Below are 16,056 nucleotides of genomic sequence, written 5' to 3'. Positions count from 1 at the left end.
GCACCCCACCCCTACCACTGCCGTTGGCACTGGGTACTTTCTTATAGTACAGCGTAACATGGATTACTGAAAACAATAGGACATTTTAAATATAAATGTGGTATACTTTATTAGTAAAGATGGGCTATCATTGGGTCTTTCAGCAGGATATGGATTTAAGAAAAACTGCAGCCAAATCAACACGGAGACGGTTCATTTTATACAAAATCAACCTTCTTCCATGGCCATCTCAGCTCCCAGCAAAATCCTAGAGAAAAGCTATGAGGTGATCTGAAGAAAAGAGAGTATAAGAGAGGATCCAGGACTCTGGATTATCTAGAGGGCTTATGAAAAAAAGTGTCAAAGCTCCATCTCTCTGTATGCTTCAACCTTTTGAATTGTTGGAGAAGTAAAGTAAGTTATCTTATTGTCAAGAAAGTTTGCACTAGGTCTTAACATAAAATTATAATAATTATGGTAAATCATTATAAAATATGCATTTCATAGTTTGGGATTTGTTTCCCTTTACTGAGTAAAATAACTCAAATAACTTAAATATGTGCAGGGGGGCTCAGTGACCCTTTTGTAACATACTGGGATTTCATGAGGAGATTCAAAACTTGACTGAAAACTTCTTGATCTTTAGGCTAACATATGACAACAACAGAAGCCCTTCCATATAAATATTTATACAATACAAATTATAGTGTCTTGTCCATATTTCACCTCTTCATCCCACAAAGCATTAGGAGAGGGTTATTTTATGTACATATGGTTTCCACTATATTTCAGGCAGTCACATAAAATCCAAGGAGCTATCTTTAATAAACACAAGGCTCTCTATTACACTCTGCATTCTGCTGCATCAACACTACTTGTTATTTGCAGAATGACGTGATAGCATTAATATTTTAAAGCCAATATTTTGTATAACTGTAAAAATACTTACAAAGCATGTCTTTTGTATACAACCTGGAATTCACATCAATATTGTTTTAACACATGGTACATCTAAATGTTTGTGTAACCCTGCATGATAACAGTAGTGCTTTTTCTACAGTGGAAGCCCCCCCTTTAGTAACTCTGCAAAACCTCAGTAGAAGGGGGAAAAAAACTATAAAAACATGCCTCAAACACAACAACGAGTAAGCTGGGTTCACCTGAGTCTGAGATACTAATCCAATGGAATCTGAAAGCCTCTGTGGAAAGCCAATAACAATCAACGTGGCCCTAAAACCCTCCAACACGTTCTCTTTGTTCGTGATTTGAATGGTCAGAGTTGTGTTTTTCTTCTTTGTTACCCTTTACTTTATCCTAGTCTTTTGAAAAAAAATAAAATAAAAGGAACTATTCTGGCAGCTGAAAATACCAAGAAGGTTACTGAAGCTACAGGGTAATGCCACAGCTCCACAAGGTCTCCTCTGTACGTCTGTCTGTCCGTCCATCCCTCTGCCTGCTATCTAAAATATAGTCCCTCCAGCATGTTCTGGATCTACCCTAGTTCTCCTCGCAGTTAGACATGTCCATGGCTTAGTATGACCCAATAAACACAGTCCTCACAGATACGTTGGAAGGTGTAAACATTATGCTTTGGGTCAGTTTCTGCTCAGGGTACAGACCTCACTACAGCCCAAGTCTGCAAAGCCTTGGTCAAGTGCCTTCTTCCCTCTTCATCTAGGACAATATTTATCCAAGGCATACTGTCTTTACAACAACGATTAGATGTAACCAAGAAACCTAAAGGATTCATAACATTTCTGAATCCTCTCAATATGTGTGCAAACCTGGCGAGGAGCTACAACAAATATAAAACTGCTGGGCACACTAACAAAGTTATTTTTTATTATTATTTTTTTTTTACAAAATACTATGTCTTGTTTTGCCTGGGATCAATTAGATGAAAAAGGCACAGAGGATTGCAGGGATTGAGCTTCCCAATTTGAAATCAGTCTACCAGGACCAGCACCAAAAGAGGGCAAACACCTTCACAAATGGCCTCCACCCATCCAGGACACGATCTGTTTGTGCCCCTACCATCAAAGAATGGTAGGGGCAGCAGTGTGTTTAAAGCTCACACTATCCCAGAGCTCTCACCTCCATAATCCCCCACTAGCATTACCCACCCTGTGTTTTTTGGATTTAGACTCTGGCTGACTCTTAGCCAAATATAATAGTGCAATACCCATTGAAACTGTGCAATACCATTTAAATATGGACAGTGTTAATATTGTATATAACTCTTAATGTTTTACTTATCTTTCAGCTCTCTTTATGTATTTTATGCTTACTTAACATTAGTGGATGCTTACTTTCTTTTGCTCTTTGATAATAATTAGTCATTTGTAATTGTGTTTTTTATTTTTGTATGTGTGCTGCTAATGCTGGGAGCCACCATATGTATTTGACTGTATGGTACATACAAACTAGCCTTATCGTATATTTTACATGCAAATGACATTTTAACAGTTATGGATTATGTTATTCTATAGATTTTTTTGATGTTCTATTTAAACCAATTTAAAAAATTGACTTACATTTGTTTATTGATTCAAGTTACAAAATCCTGAGGGGATCAAATTACTTTGCCTAAGTACAAATATTCAACTGTTTCAGGTTCATTTCAGCATAACTTGCTGAGTTCCTCTTCCTGGTGCTTTGATTTATTATCTTCATCATCATCATTATTATTATTATATAATATATTTTATGTGTACAGCACTTCACATTTAAGACAAGCCTCAAAGAGCTACAGGTAAGCAAGATAAAAACAGTGCAACAACATTATTGTGCAAAGTTAAAACTCAGAACTTCTGCTAAGAAGAAACATTTCTAGCAATGTTTTGATTTGATGATTCATGTTTTTTATCTGCCTATGATTCTTCCCTCTCCCTCCAACTCTGAATTGAGCGTCCACAAATAGATACAGCTGTTCTGAATTTATATACAACAATACACTACACTAGCCTTGCCCAGCAAACTCAGTTTGGGTTTCGTTTTGCTATACAGCAACTTGAGTCTGGAACTCCTTCCATAGAACCCTCTTTCTGATACCGACCAATCACAGGCATGGGTGGGCTTTATATGTCGAGTGACATGCAGCACCCGAGAATCCCTCAGTCAAAACAAACAAGATGGCCGCCGCTACGGAGCGTTCCTTTGCTAGTGCGCGTTCTTCTGTTTTAAAAGAATCTTCATCTTTTACTTTCTTTTTTAGGTATCACATTACACATGTCAGCTTAAATAATAATATATATGATTTAGCAATGGTATCAAGGTGTTACACGATTGTATCTGTTGCTTTATGTCTGTTGGTTGTGCTGTTCTTTTTGTGTCTCTTTCCAGGTGATGGAGCAGACAGAGGACGTTTTATCATTCTCTTCCTTTTATCTCTTCTTTCTTTCACCTCTTCTTTCTCTTTTTTTTCTCTTCTTGTTTTTCTTTTACTCTCCTACTTTCCCATTGTAGTGTCCATATAATTTGAAATTCTCCCTGCAGGAATCACAATAAAGCTATTTACACGCACAAATCAAGCGGAGCACTATGGCGAAAGCTGTTTGCTCCACTTGTGAAAGTAAAATCTGTCGAGCTCTATTTGGCATTAAGATATCAATTTTTATTGCCACATTGCTAGACAGGACACTGGAAAAAATAAATAAATAAATAAAAATAAAAAATAAATAAATGAATAAAAGAATCTTCACTGTAGTCTCTGCTCGAACGTGGCTCACCATGTTAAATTATATTGTGAAATGTTGACAGAGGAAGTCTAATTGTGCCTTTTTTCACGACACATCTGCAGTTTCTCTGACTGGTTTACTTTGCACCTGTTAACCGCGCCCCAGAAAAAGCCCACTATGGGAGCAGTTCCAGACTAACTTCTGCCGTATCGAAGAGAGGCAAACGTTAGTCTGGCTGACCATGTTAACAATTTTCCACCATGCCAACATCTTTGCTTTTATAATATCTTCACACTGCTTTCAAGTCCCTCGCAGCTTATTTGTAACCTTTTCGCTTTTTAACACATGAATGATTTAATAACATTGGAGGCTTGTTTCCTATGTAAGTGCTGTTATTAACCCTGGTGAGTGTTGCCAAGTCCTCCCTTTTTGCATAATTGATTGTGTGTGTTAATCAGGTAATGGGTGCTGTTGAAGCAAGAAATAGTTGAGGAGGAGACAAAATGAGAACAAAAAAGCCCTAAATTAGTTGAAAACTACAAGTACATTTTTTCTTTGTTTATTGCTGCAAGTTTTTTTTTTTTTTGGGCTTGGCACCAGCAAACATTACAGAAAAGAGGGACCACAGTAAAGTTACATAGGTTTTGTTTTAAACATTTCTTTCTGTTTTGGACTTTTAGGTTAGTTTTCTTGTCTTGTAGATATTTGAGACAAAGAAAACCTTACATTTACATCCATCAACCAGACGTGGGTTGACGCACTTGTGTCTTTTGTAGTCTGGGTGCGAGGGGTGAACATTTCCTGCTCTGACTACAGCTGGGAATAAACGCTGCATGTGGACTAGGTCACATGTGAGTGGTTTAAAACATTGGCCCACTGTTGCACCCACTCTTCCTTGGGGAGGCTAATATGTGCTTTCACTTTAATCTCCCGAGTGTTCCAAAACACAATAAAAATGGCTAAATTTGTTCTATAGTTCTTCTTTTTGAAAGACTTGCTAGAGGTGTCTGAGTACTCACTAAAAATAGTAAAAAGGTTTAGAAGTCAGCAACACTGACCCAGCAGTCTATAAATAGTCAACTATGTCAAGAGAATGGGGCAACCTATCAACTACTTCCTTTCTCACTTTAAAATATGACTCTCAAACATAAAGAGTGTCGAGCCTAAACCATTCACTTGTATATCCAGGGAAAATAATAATTTAAACTTATTTCACCAGACAAAAATCACATGCTGACAGCAACTGGATGGCGCTTCATGTGACAGGCTTCAATTTCAAGATTGTGCAAGATCTTGTTACACTCCTGATTTTCAGACGATAAAGAAAGATGTCAAGTTAATATGCGACAACAGGCAACAAAACCAAGCAGGGTAAGTCGATGTGATGTTTTGTCAAAGAGAGATTTGTTTTATTGATTACCGAGTTATGACAAGTATTGTTCTGGAAAGACAGGATGGCCACATATATGCCTGAACTCATGCTGTAACATTTTCAATGAAATTCATCTACAAAGCGCAATGAAGGTGTGTCTGGCCTGGCTTGGGAGGGGAAGCAGGAAAACGGCTGCAGAGAGCTGTTTCCATGTGGGGGCTGTGTTCATACTGTAGTAGGGTTTAGGTGGGTGGTGAAAATCTACGGCTTTATTATCATCATTGTGTTGCATATTATGTTTAGCAAACGTTCATGTTAAACCTGTATCTCCTTCAACGCAAGATAAGAAAAAAAGCAATAAGTCATTTTTTTTAGCTGCCATGTGTTCACAGCTAAATTTCGCTGATATGAAATAACATCAGTAAACCTAAATCTCTTTTTCTTACTTGCTGCTGCGTGTAATGGACTGATGAGAGACGGAATATTAGAGGAATGTTTGACTCCCATGTAGGCTGCGTAATAAGGCTATTTTCTCCAAGTGATGACTTTCTTCATGTCACATTTATCATTTCAGTCAGTGTTGACGTAAACATATTGATTAGTCTCCCTTTGGGTATGTGGCTACAAGTTGATGAAATGTTAAGCAATGATTTTGATAAAGTAAAAGACAAACCATTAAAATAAGGCTAGAAACTGTAAATATGCTTGAAGCTTCTTTCATATAACACTGTCAAACTGCAATTTGTTATGACTGAGCTGGTACTGCAAGGTTGAAACATGTCCACCACCATCACGTCGTTAAAGTCACCATTGTGAGTAGTCAGATGGCCAAAACTGACAGCTTATGTAAGGCATTACCACCATGGCTCAATATGCTTCTTTATAAAAAAAAATATGAATGAAGCAATGCCTGCAAGCCAGCCGAGGCAGTCAACTTGAGCTGTGGTGCTGCTTTTCTCAAGATCTTCCACGTGGTCCATAGAACACAAACCTACCTCACCAGTTCTGCCAGTCTATTTAAGCTGAAGGTTTGCTGCATCCTACTGCATGCCAGCTCTTGCTGTTGCTGCTGACCACCTGTCTGCTTTTTGTAGCCACTTCGCTACCCCAGAATACATCTATTGGCACCCTTGTGAGAGACTTTCTCCTAATTCTTCAGCGTGCAGGAAGATACATTCTGCTGGTAAAGATGCTCATCACTCCAGGAAATATAGATTGACCAAAAAAAACGCAACCCGTGACTCATGAAATTTAGAAGCGCTTTTAGAAAAAAGCCCAAAGTCGCATGTGTCCGAGGGTAAAAGAAACTTTGCGCTCACGCGCAGCGCAGGTCTGTTTTGCTACAGTTTTCTAGCACTCTTGAAACTACGGAAAGCGCCGAGGGTAAAAGAAACACAGTCCGGAAAGCGCGGCAGGGGAAAAAACATTAGGGAACGGTGTGTGTGTTTTGACGCGCGATTAACAGCAACAAAAAAATTGTCGGCGTTAAAATGGGTTTACGTTAACACCGTTAATAACGCGTTTAACTGACAGCACTAATATATATATATATATATATATATATATATATATATATATATATATATATATATATATATATATATATATATATATATATATATATACACTTACACACATTTTCATCTGGGTTCTCTGAATAAAATCTGCTTTTGTATTGCAATTGAAAGAATTTCTGTTCGCTGATAAACAATACAGCTCAGGTTTAACCTGTCTAAAGTATTTTTAATTATGAACTTTATGAACTAGAGGTGTTCAAATGCAGTCAAGATTAAAAATAACTATCTGTCTTGATGCTGATAGGACTTTCTATTAGCATCAAATGACTGCAACGCATGGCCATGCTTTCTCACAGACCACTCTTAATTAACTTCACTTGCAAATAAGCAACAGAAAACTCATTAGGGTGCATAACTGACAGAAAACCTTTTTATCTTCAATTGTTTGTGCCGCTCCCTGTTGGAATGACAATCCGGGTAGTGAGCCCCGTCGCCCATGTGAGGATTTGCTACGGATCTGATCAGCCAAAAAGAGCACTGGGATACTGAGTTCATTACCCATTTAGGGGAGATGCCAAACACACGTATAATACAAACTGTTACGTGCCTGTGTCGCTCTGTTCTAATAATTGCCTCACACTACTTTGTAGTGCCTGGCCTGCTAGCTGGTGCCTTGTGAACACCAGCAAGATTGGCTCGCCTTTGTGCCCATATCATGGAAAGGCCTTTTGAATCTTTGAACTATGTAACTGCCAGGATTTTATCCGAGTCAGGCTCTTGAGTGAACTAATAAATTTGCCACAACTACCACCTTTTTCTCAAAGTGACAACACTCTTAAAGCAGTTAAGCAGGGGTAGGTCACATCTCAACCCCTCATGAGAAATGCACATCGCAGCCAATTATCATAATGGTCCAGACAAAAGTGTAATGGAGTTAAAGTGGTGATTAGCTCTGAGCAATGCAGGTGCAGGAAATTCATATAACGCTCCATGATATCACAAATCACACTGGACTAGTTTTATAAAGAGCACATCAAGAGAAAGTGTGGAAAAAAGGGTCTTACCTTCATGGATGCACGACACAAAGAATAATATGCAAACATGAATGAGAGAATGTATTTTTAGTCACTATATGCAAACTTTAAAAGTAAAGATTCAAGCAAATCCTATATCCATTTAGATGAAAACTGCTTCTGATTTGTCACATATAATTTGTCAGTAACAAACTAGCTTGTCACAATTATTGTCTATGGCCACATCTTCTCAGGCTTAGTAAGTTTTAAACGACTGCAATAGTTCCTCTGGGGACCTGATAAAATTAGCATAGCTTTTGCTACACTTTGTCTTTCATCACTGGTTGTTTTTGTTTTACAGTGCATCAAATGTAAAAAAAAAAAAAAAAAAAAAAAAAAGATCAGTGCAAGGATGAACTCAGTTATTATTAAATATGCAGAGTTTCAAAAATTCTTTTGTACCCAATTGATGGGTTTTTCTTAATAAGATCAGTAAGCATTGCTGGGAGCTGTGCTAAATGAATAATGGCAGCTTTTGAGAAACGTTCAGGCAAAAATAAAACACTGAATTTAGAATAAAATCAGTGTAGTCATTTTTAGATTAAGACAAGAAATCACAAAATATAAGCAATGTATTCTTAATGTGCATCAGACATTTATGTATGCTGTCTCTGTTTTGGAGTGATTAGAGAGAATAATTATTGCTCATTATAAATAGTCTGACTGAACCTGAAAGCATGAGAAAACAATACATCGTAACGAAATTAATTAACATTCATACAAACAATTGCATTTGGAAATGTAAAAGAGAAGGAAATTGTGGAAGGCTTTCATAAATCTTAACACTTCAATAATTAAGATGTTTGAACAAATTAGGGTTTTTGGGGGATGCAAAAAGAAAATACTTAAATTCTGGGCAGCAGTGTGTTTAATAATCTCGAAATGCCTAGAGCTCATAATATTTCCCTGTTTGGCGTTGGTGCCAAATCTCAGTTTGGCACCAACTTCTTGCTGTGTACACAAGGCTGCGCAGAGGTTTTAGAGAGCTTCTCTTTTCATGATAAAAAAAGAAAGCCTCTGTGTCTGGGCTTCAATAGAAATCTATTGATGGTCTCTGCTGTGGCAAAGATATTAGCAGTCTATTTCAACAATCTTGAAACACAGTTTTCTTGTTTTGAAATTTTCAGCAAAATTATAAAAGTAGTGAGATTTTTATGTATTTGTGGAGAAGCCTATTAAGAAACAGCAGTAATAAAGTCACCCAAATTACAGAGCAAATAAGTCAAATAAGAAAAATAGGCTTGTGTTTTTTATATACATAAATAGCTCCTAATGATCTGTAAATGATTCGGATTCTGTATCTGCAAATTACAAATTAAATCACGAGATTACATATGAGTACAAGACCTGAAAGATGATAGCAAATGAGCCAATAATTATGATCAAATACAGGGTCTGGCAAATGTATTATCACATTGTTATTATTATTACCTTTAATCTTTTCATATTTTGTCAACCTCAACACATTTTATTAGGATCTGATAACAAACACGCAGTAGCACAAATAGCTGTGATGAATATATATATATATATATATATATATATATATATATATATATATATATATATATATATATATATATATATATATATACATATAAAGCACAGTGTATAATTGTCTTCATTATCAAAAAAAGATTCTACAAAGTTTTATTTTCATTTAACTCCACAATGATGTATTATGTTTCGCTAAATTATCACATAAAAACCGCATAAACTCATGTGGTTGAGATGGTGTAAAAAAAAAAAAAAGTTCAAGGGGTATTACCATTTCAACGCAAGTATCTGGGACCAATCGGGTATTTCTGATAGCAGCACTGACAGAACCTCCATCTTTAAAGCCAGCTCTGAATAAGCTACACAAATTATATGCTGCAGTGTAAACAGCTGTTATTACCAGCAGAGTGCTCAGTGTTCTCCGCAGGACTCCAGCCATTCAAAGAAGGAGCCCATCACTCAGTAGGTGACAGTTAAAAGCGCATAATATAAAACATGCAGCTTGATTTTCAGCCCCTTTGAGGTTTCATTCCTATACACTGAGCAAGCTATTGTGCCACGTTTTAAATTCCCACATGCCAATCACAAACTGGATCATTGATTGGTCAGTCTAAAAACAGCTACTCTGAGTGCAAGGCAGATAGCTCTTTTTATTTCTTCCATTTCCTTTTGTTCGTATATGGAGGCAAACCTACCGCCCTGTCACACAGTGGCATTTAAACACAGGCTTTATATGCAATATTATGGAAGGAAACATCTGCGACTGAGTTAGGTTAGAAAAATGCTTTATTTTAGAAATTTTAAAGTCTGAAAGAATCTGTACAAATATTACTATTATTTTTCAAGAGATCTATCACATCATATGTTTCAATATAAGTTCAACCATCTAGTTACTTTATTAGAAAATGTATTTCAACAGGTATCAATTGGTAGCTGGTAACCAGTGCTTTACCTGCTGAAGACAGCAGTAAGAGTGATCTCATTTTAGAAAACTGCATGTGGATTCTGATAGAGAAGTAATTTTAGGGCAGTAATCTAGATGACTAAACGGTTGCTATGTAGCACTGTATCTTTAAAAAAAAAAAAAAAATCTTTGAGGCGTCATTACATGTGACAGTTAAACCTTTTGTTCCCTCTCAGTTTTTACAAGACATGTTACATTGTCCCATTAGTCCGTACATACAAACCCAAACAACTGATTAATATGGTGAATTATAATGTGTAACGGTTTAAAAATAATGGCCAAAAGAGCACTGCAATGGAGTCCGCTTCATATGCTGACTCGATTAGAGGAAGAATTAGGAGCTAATGATCCTGTTAGGAGAGGTGCAAAAAGCAAGCGACGGGTGACTTGAAATGATTGATTTTCAGCTTTCCAGTCTGACCAGAAACAGCCCTGCCAGAAACTCAAAGATCTACTTGGGGTGGCACGCCAAGTAGTGGTAGGGTGGGCTCCCGAGATACTGGAACTATTTATCTTTGATGCAGCCATCCATTGTTGGACTTCTGACCTCAGGACCTATGCTACAAGTCTTTGTGCCTAAAAGACTGCCCTAGGTACAGCCATGTTAAAACGTTTAGCCATTTGTTAAATAAGACGGTGTTCTTAGATGTAAACATTTTTACAGTTAAATTACTCTAAAACAGTTACACCATCACAGTTAAAAAAGTGACTGATCATGGAGCAAAGGGAGACTCGCCCAATCATTTTATAACTCTTGAATATAAAAGAGAAAAATTTAGCTTTTTGACTCCAAGTCAAAAATGATTATTCCCCAAATTGGTTACAAAAGACAATCTGAGGTACCTAAAGAGTGCTTTTGAACCCTGGGTGGGAAGGGTGTTGTTATTTGAAGTCTCCTTACTCGCATTTCTCCTGACTTCTTCCTCCTCTAGGTAATATCAATATTAAAATCTCCACTTAATGAATTCATTATGAATGATGCCTTAGTTTGGTGTTCCCTACATAATGTCCCCTTTCATCAGCAACTTGTGGCTGTGATCAAAGCTTTCTTGTGCAAGCTTTTTTCTGTATTTATTTTGTCCACATTCCCCGATTTCAGGTACAAAAATGTATAGAACTAATAGGAATTCACACAGCTACACTGGGCTTTGGATATATTTCTATGCATGGATGGCCTTGCAAAAACCAAAAGGATGCTCTCTCATGACAAACAGCATTCAAGGCTGGACTATGAGTGGGCTGCTTAACTACTTTGAACAACTGTAGACTCATCAAAGTCTGCACAAGGAGATAAACATATACACAGAAAGTACATTAACTCTGTGTAGGTGTGACTCCAGAGTCAGCTTGTAAATGGGTTACAAAGGGCATCTAAATAACCTAAGAGCGTGGTGCTATATTTATATATATTTAAGTACTCCTGAGCAGTATTTAAGAAACCACAAGAAAATATGATGTCACACAGAGACAGAATAGCATAATATCGAAAAACAAATGTTTCTTTGATACGTACAGTCTCAACAGTGAGATTCAATAAGGAAACAACATCTCAGACATCATTAGCAAAAATGCTGTGCAACAATAGGTTTGGTCTGGCTATGAATAACAATCAATAAATGCCAAGGGCAATTATTATTGTTAGTCATTTTAACCAAAATGGAGCTGCAAGAAGGGTTGGGTGGGCTTTGCAATTCAGCGTCTTTTTGGCTATATCATGACCACTGGCGTTCCACATTACCACCTTGACACCTCCGTGACTTCCTGTTCTATCTGAGCAGGGCTAAATTTATGGTTTGGAACTGCTTCATTACATGGTTTTAGGGGGTGCTGTGGAGGAATTAGGCCATGCCCACCCAATTTTTAAACAAAATAGTTTTTAGAGGTTGGATTAATACCCATCATGTTCAATTTGATGCAGATCTGATGATATATGAGGAAATTAGAGCCGAAAGTATGGCCACGATGTGACGTAAGACTTTACCACACCACCACGGCCACACCCTCCAACAAAACATGTCTGAGACCAGCTCGTTATCTGTCTTCAAGTCAAGAAGGTGCGAGAAGTACTTTTCCAAGTAAGTCCAAAAAAAGTAAAAAACAAAGCAACTGGACTTGTATTCGTAGTTGAAGACGTTCCGCTTCCTCTCCAGGTAAACAAGTCCAGTTGCTTTCTTTTTTACTTTTTTTGGAATGACCATTACCTGGATGACTGAGAATCTTCACCAAGTTATCCAAGTAAGAAAAGTGACTTCCTGTTCTCAGGGGGCGGGGCAGTGCCAATGCAGTTTAATTGGACACAAGTTGAAACTTCAATGGCTTGTGGGCAAAAGTGCTACCTTTCTGGTTTCCAGCTTAGCATCAAGACCCATAGACGTCGTTATGCCATTATGAAGTGACAAACTGCAACTCCCAGCATGCAACACAGTTGGGACTACAACTGATGGAGACACCACTTCCCCAATCCTCACGGAGATGGTGACTGTCCAGAGATCAAATTACACCCGGGCATAAAACCACAGTGGACAACCACATCTTTCTTCTTCTGTGCAGCGCCGCTGTGTTGAGAGAACGTTCAGCTGAATTACTTGGCTAGCAAGATTAAGACATTTACGCATGTCCTCCATAATGCAGCCTGTGGAGAGCTGCGGGCAAAGAGAAAACACACTGCTGCATGCAGAGTGTTCTTCTTCCTGGGAGCTGTCATGAAAATGGGATAATACCATGTATTCTGGGATTCAGAGTTTTGTCTTCTGTGTGTCTTCTGTGTGTAGCTAAGTCCTTGTTTCCTCCACTGGCTGGGCCCAACAGCAGGTTGTCAGCGCAGACAGACAGTGTCAGGCATAAACCCCGCACAGGACATCTTTTTTGACTACAGTGATTAAAATATGGAGAGTGGCAACAAATCTCAAGGGAAAAAAAGATAGCCTAGAGTCATGCAAGTAAGGGCTGCTGCTGGAACCCCTCCAACCCATCCCCAAAACCTCCTATTTCACTTATCATTTTACTGCAGGGAAATGGGTGCTATTCAGCAGATATAAACTGTCTTATTCAGTGAATGATTAAAGTAAAACATATTTATGCACGATTTCAGGGACCGCATCTGTGTTGGAGAAGCATATCTGTTAAAAAGCATTTTATGCATTTCAATGACAAGTATCAAACTCTAAGTGTTTGGACAATAAAACAATTTCATATTTTTGATGGTTTTTCTGTGCTTGTAAGAGATAAACTGCTTTAACTATAATCTCATATAATGTAAGATCTTTGAATCAATTTTCCCCAAAATGCAATCTACATGTTATTAGTTTGTCAACTGAGGTTTCAAAATGTTTTCTTTTCTCTGTAAAGCATCTAATTTTCACTGCAGTGGAGACTGTCACAGCAAATTGTAATCAACTGCAGTGACCCCAGATAATTACCCTTTATTTCAGAGGTTGACAGTAGGTGATAATTGCAAAAACAATTTTTAATTCTACCTTAATACCACTATAGAACATGTGGCCTTTTTAATTAGATTTGACTACATTTATTACTTGGGAAAACCACTAAGGATTACAAAATAACGGTCATTTAACAACACTGTTGGTGCCACAACTACTGTAATCCCTGTAGTTCATCCGTTGGACCAATTGGACAACACTTCTTATTTTCCTGTAACACTTCAAGATTGGAGCACACAGAGAGAGGGATCTGACAGTTTCTCTGTATGCAATCTCTCTAGATCATTCAGAATCCTGGGTCCTCTATTATGCCTCCTTCTAAATATTGGGAATATATAGCTTTGAAAAATGAGATGGTCATATAAGAAGGTTAATTTTGTGGCTGGACCCCTTCTGTACTGTCTTGGTCATATGTTTTGGATCCTTATCCCACTGAATGACCTCATGACAGTCCATTTTTAGTTTTCTGGCACAGGACCGGAGTTCATGATAGCATGCAGTTTAACAAGGCTCCCATTGACAGCGCCAGTGGAGTAGAGTCCACACATTCACTTTGGTTATAGATGAACAGAAACCAAACAGCTGCATTGAACTAACATATACATTTCTGCTGGAGTTCTCAACAGGAAGCTTTTTTTAAATACCACTTACTATTATATATTAAATATGGGTCTTCACCCAGCTTTTTTGTCATTTTGTTATTGTTCTGACTGCCTATATGTTGAACTTTTATTGTAGCCATTTCTTGATGCCCGAGGATTAGCACACACATTTGACTTACTTAATTGCATGCTCTCTTGTTTTTCCCATTTTAAAGAGTGGCTAAGTGGAACACCCTTTGTGTTGCACCACATTTATATTACTGTATTGTTTGGACAATAAGTCACACTTTTTTCATAGTTTGGCTGATCCTGCGACTTATAGTCAGGTGGGACTTGTATATCAATTTTAAATGATAATTCATGAACCAAGAAAGTAAACATTACTGTCTATAGCTACAAGAGGGCTCTCTAGGCTTGTGAAGACTATATGCTGCTTTTGTACCGTTTAAAAATGTATTGAAACATTAACTTTTAGAGAACAAACACTGAACACATGTTTGTATGCTGATTCGCTGTTTCAGTCTGCATTCACGCAGCAAAGTGTTGCAGGGTGAAGCTCAAAACGGCTGTTATTTTTTTAACAGCATTGTGGACACCACATATGGCCCTTGGGGGCTACCTGGTGCCCGTGGGCACCATGTTGGTGACCCCTTTCATTGCATTGTTGTGGTAATATAGATTGTCAGTATTCTAAGGTAAACAGAGAATTAAAAGGCTCTTTTCTTTGAAAATGTGTACCTTTTTTATCATTCTGTTATTGAAAAAAGCTTTAATGCTTAAAAGGCTTTCATTTAAATAAGAAGGCTGTCTTCCAGGCATTTTGAAAAATAATAAGCCCTAGAGCTGACAGGTGGCTACAGCTGACAAGTTTCACCCCCACCCCAAAATGCTTTACCATTGTCCTTAGTGATAAGCTGCAGCTACCCACACAGTCTAATGGCTGTGGGAAAAATAATATCCTTTAATAAAAAGGTTCGTGTGAGAGATAAAAATAAAACAGAGGAACAAGGTTAAAAGAATGCTATCTCTCAGAGAAAAAAAAAAAAACTTATGGTGATTTGAACAGTGAAATAAGGGCTGAAACAAAAATCCCACATTGCACAAGAACCCCAAACAACCTCAATAATATAGAGTTTGTCTCTGTTTAATAAGGAACTATGCTTGTTTAATCCAAAAAGAGGTTTCTACAAACCGAAGCATACTAATGAGATTTGTACAATTCATCTCTTCTGGAGGGTAATAACAGCACAAAGTAAAACTACTTATGTCGACCTTTTAGAATTAAGACTAACAGTTTAATCCTGCGATTTTTGCTTTCTGCAACCAATAGCAGTGTGGTGACAGAGTACTGAAATATTTTTTAAAAGCAAAGAAATTCAAAACTATATAGGAGGAAATTAAAGGAATCAAAGACCTACCGTCAAATCTTTTATGTCTGGAGACAAACGTGCTTCTCAACGTGTGGCTTGTTTCATCGAGGAGATTTTCTATTTCCTGCTTACTTTGCTGACTGAATTTGTCCTCCATCTCTTGGGTACAACACGTGTGCTTGTGTGTGCAAACACGCAGATCCTCTCCTGCAAAAGGAAAACAAAACACAAGATTTTTTTGTTTTGTTTTTTATTCACATCATCTAATGACAGACTTGCTAAATGTAGGATTAATACATTAAAAAAAAAGATAACACTTGACAGAGTTCAATTGTAAAAACATGTCAGATTAACGCTAACATTTTGAGACATTTACTTTATAAAAAGTGTGTGTTGTGATACTTGAGATGAAAAAGCAGGAGGTCATAGGCCGAGACCTGTGGTTTTCAGTATGTAATCTCATTTGCTTCTGAAGTAAACCTACACAAAATAAACCTTTTAGCAGTTTAATATGAAGCAAATAGAATAATGGAAAAAAAAATCTGACTCATACTATTTATAATGA

General features: G+C 37.4%; 1 protein-coding gene across 2 annotated transcripts in view; it reads right to left on the bottom strand.

Moving 5' to 3' along the window:
- gpc6b (glypican 6b) overlaps positions 1–16,056 on the bottom strand; it is a 137,984-nt gene that overhangs the window by 81,103 nt on the left and 40,825 nt on the right. For both annotated transcript variants that reach the window (XM_036139239.1, XM_012873216.3), the window contains exon 2: positions 15,540–15,698. In XM_036139239.1, coding sequence (XP_035995132.1) covers positions 15,540–15,698 — 159 coding nt within the window. The remainder of the gene's footprint in view (positions 1–15,539; positions 15,699–16,056) is intronic.

The sequence above is a fragment of the Fundulus heteroclitus genome, chromosome 7 (assembly GCF_011125445.2).
Source record: "Fundulus heteroclitus isolate FHET01 chromosome 7, MU-UCD_Fhet_4.1, whole genome shotgun sequence".
Classification (NCBI taxonomy): Eukaryota; Metazoa; Chordata; class Actinopteri; order Cyprinodontiformes; family Fundulidae; genus Fundulus; species Fundulus heteroclitus.
The sequence above is the reverse complement of the archived record's forward strand: the minus strand, read 5'-3'. Positions and strand labels throughout refer to the sequence as shown.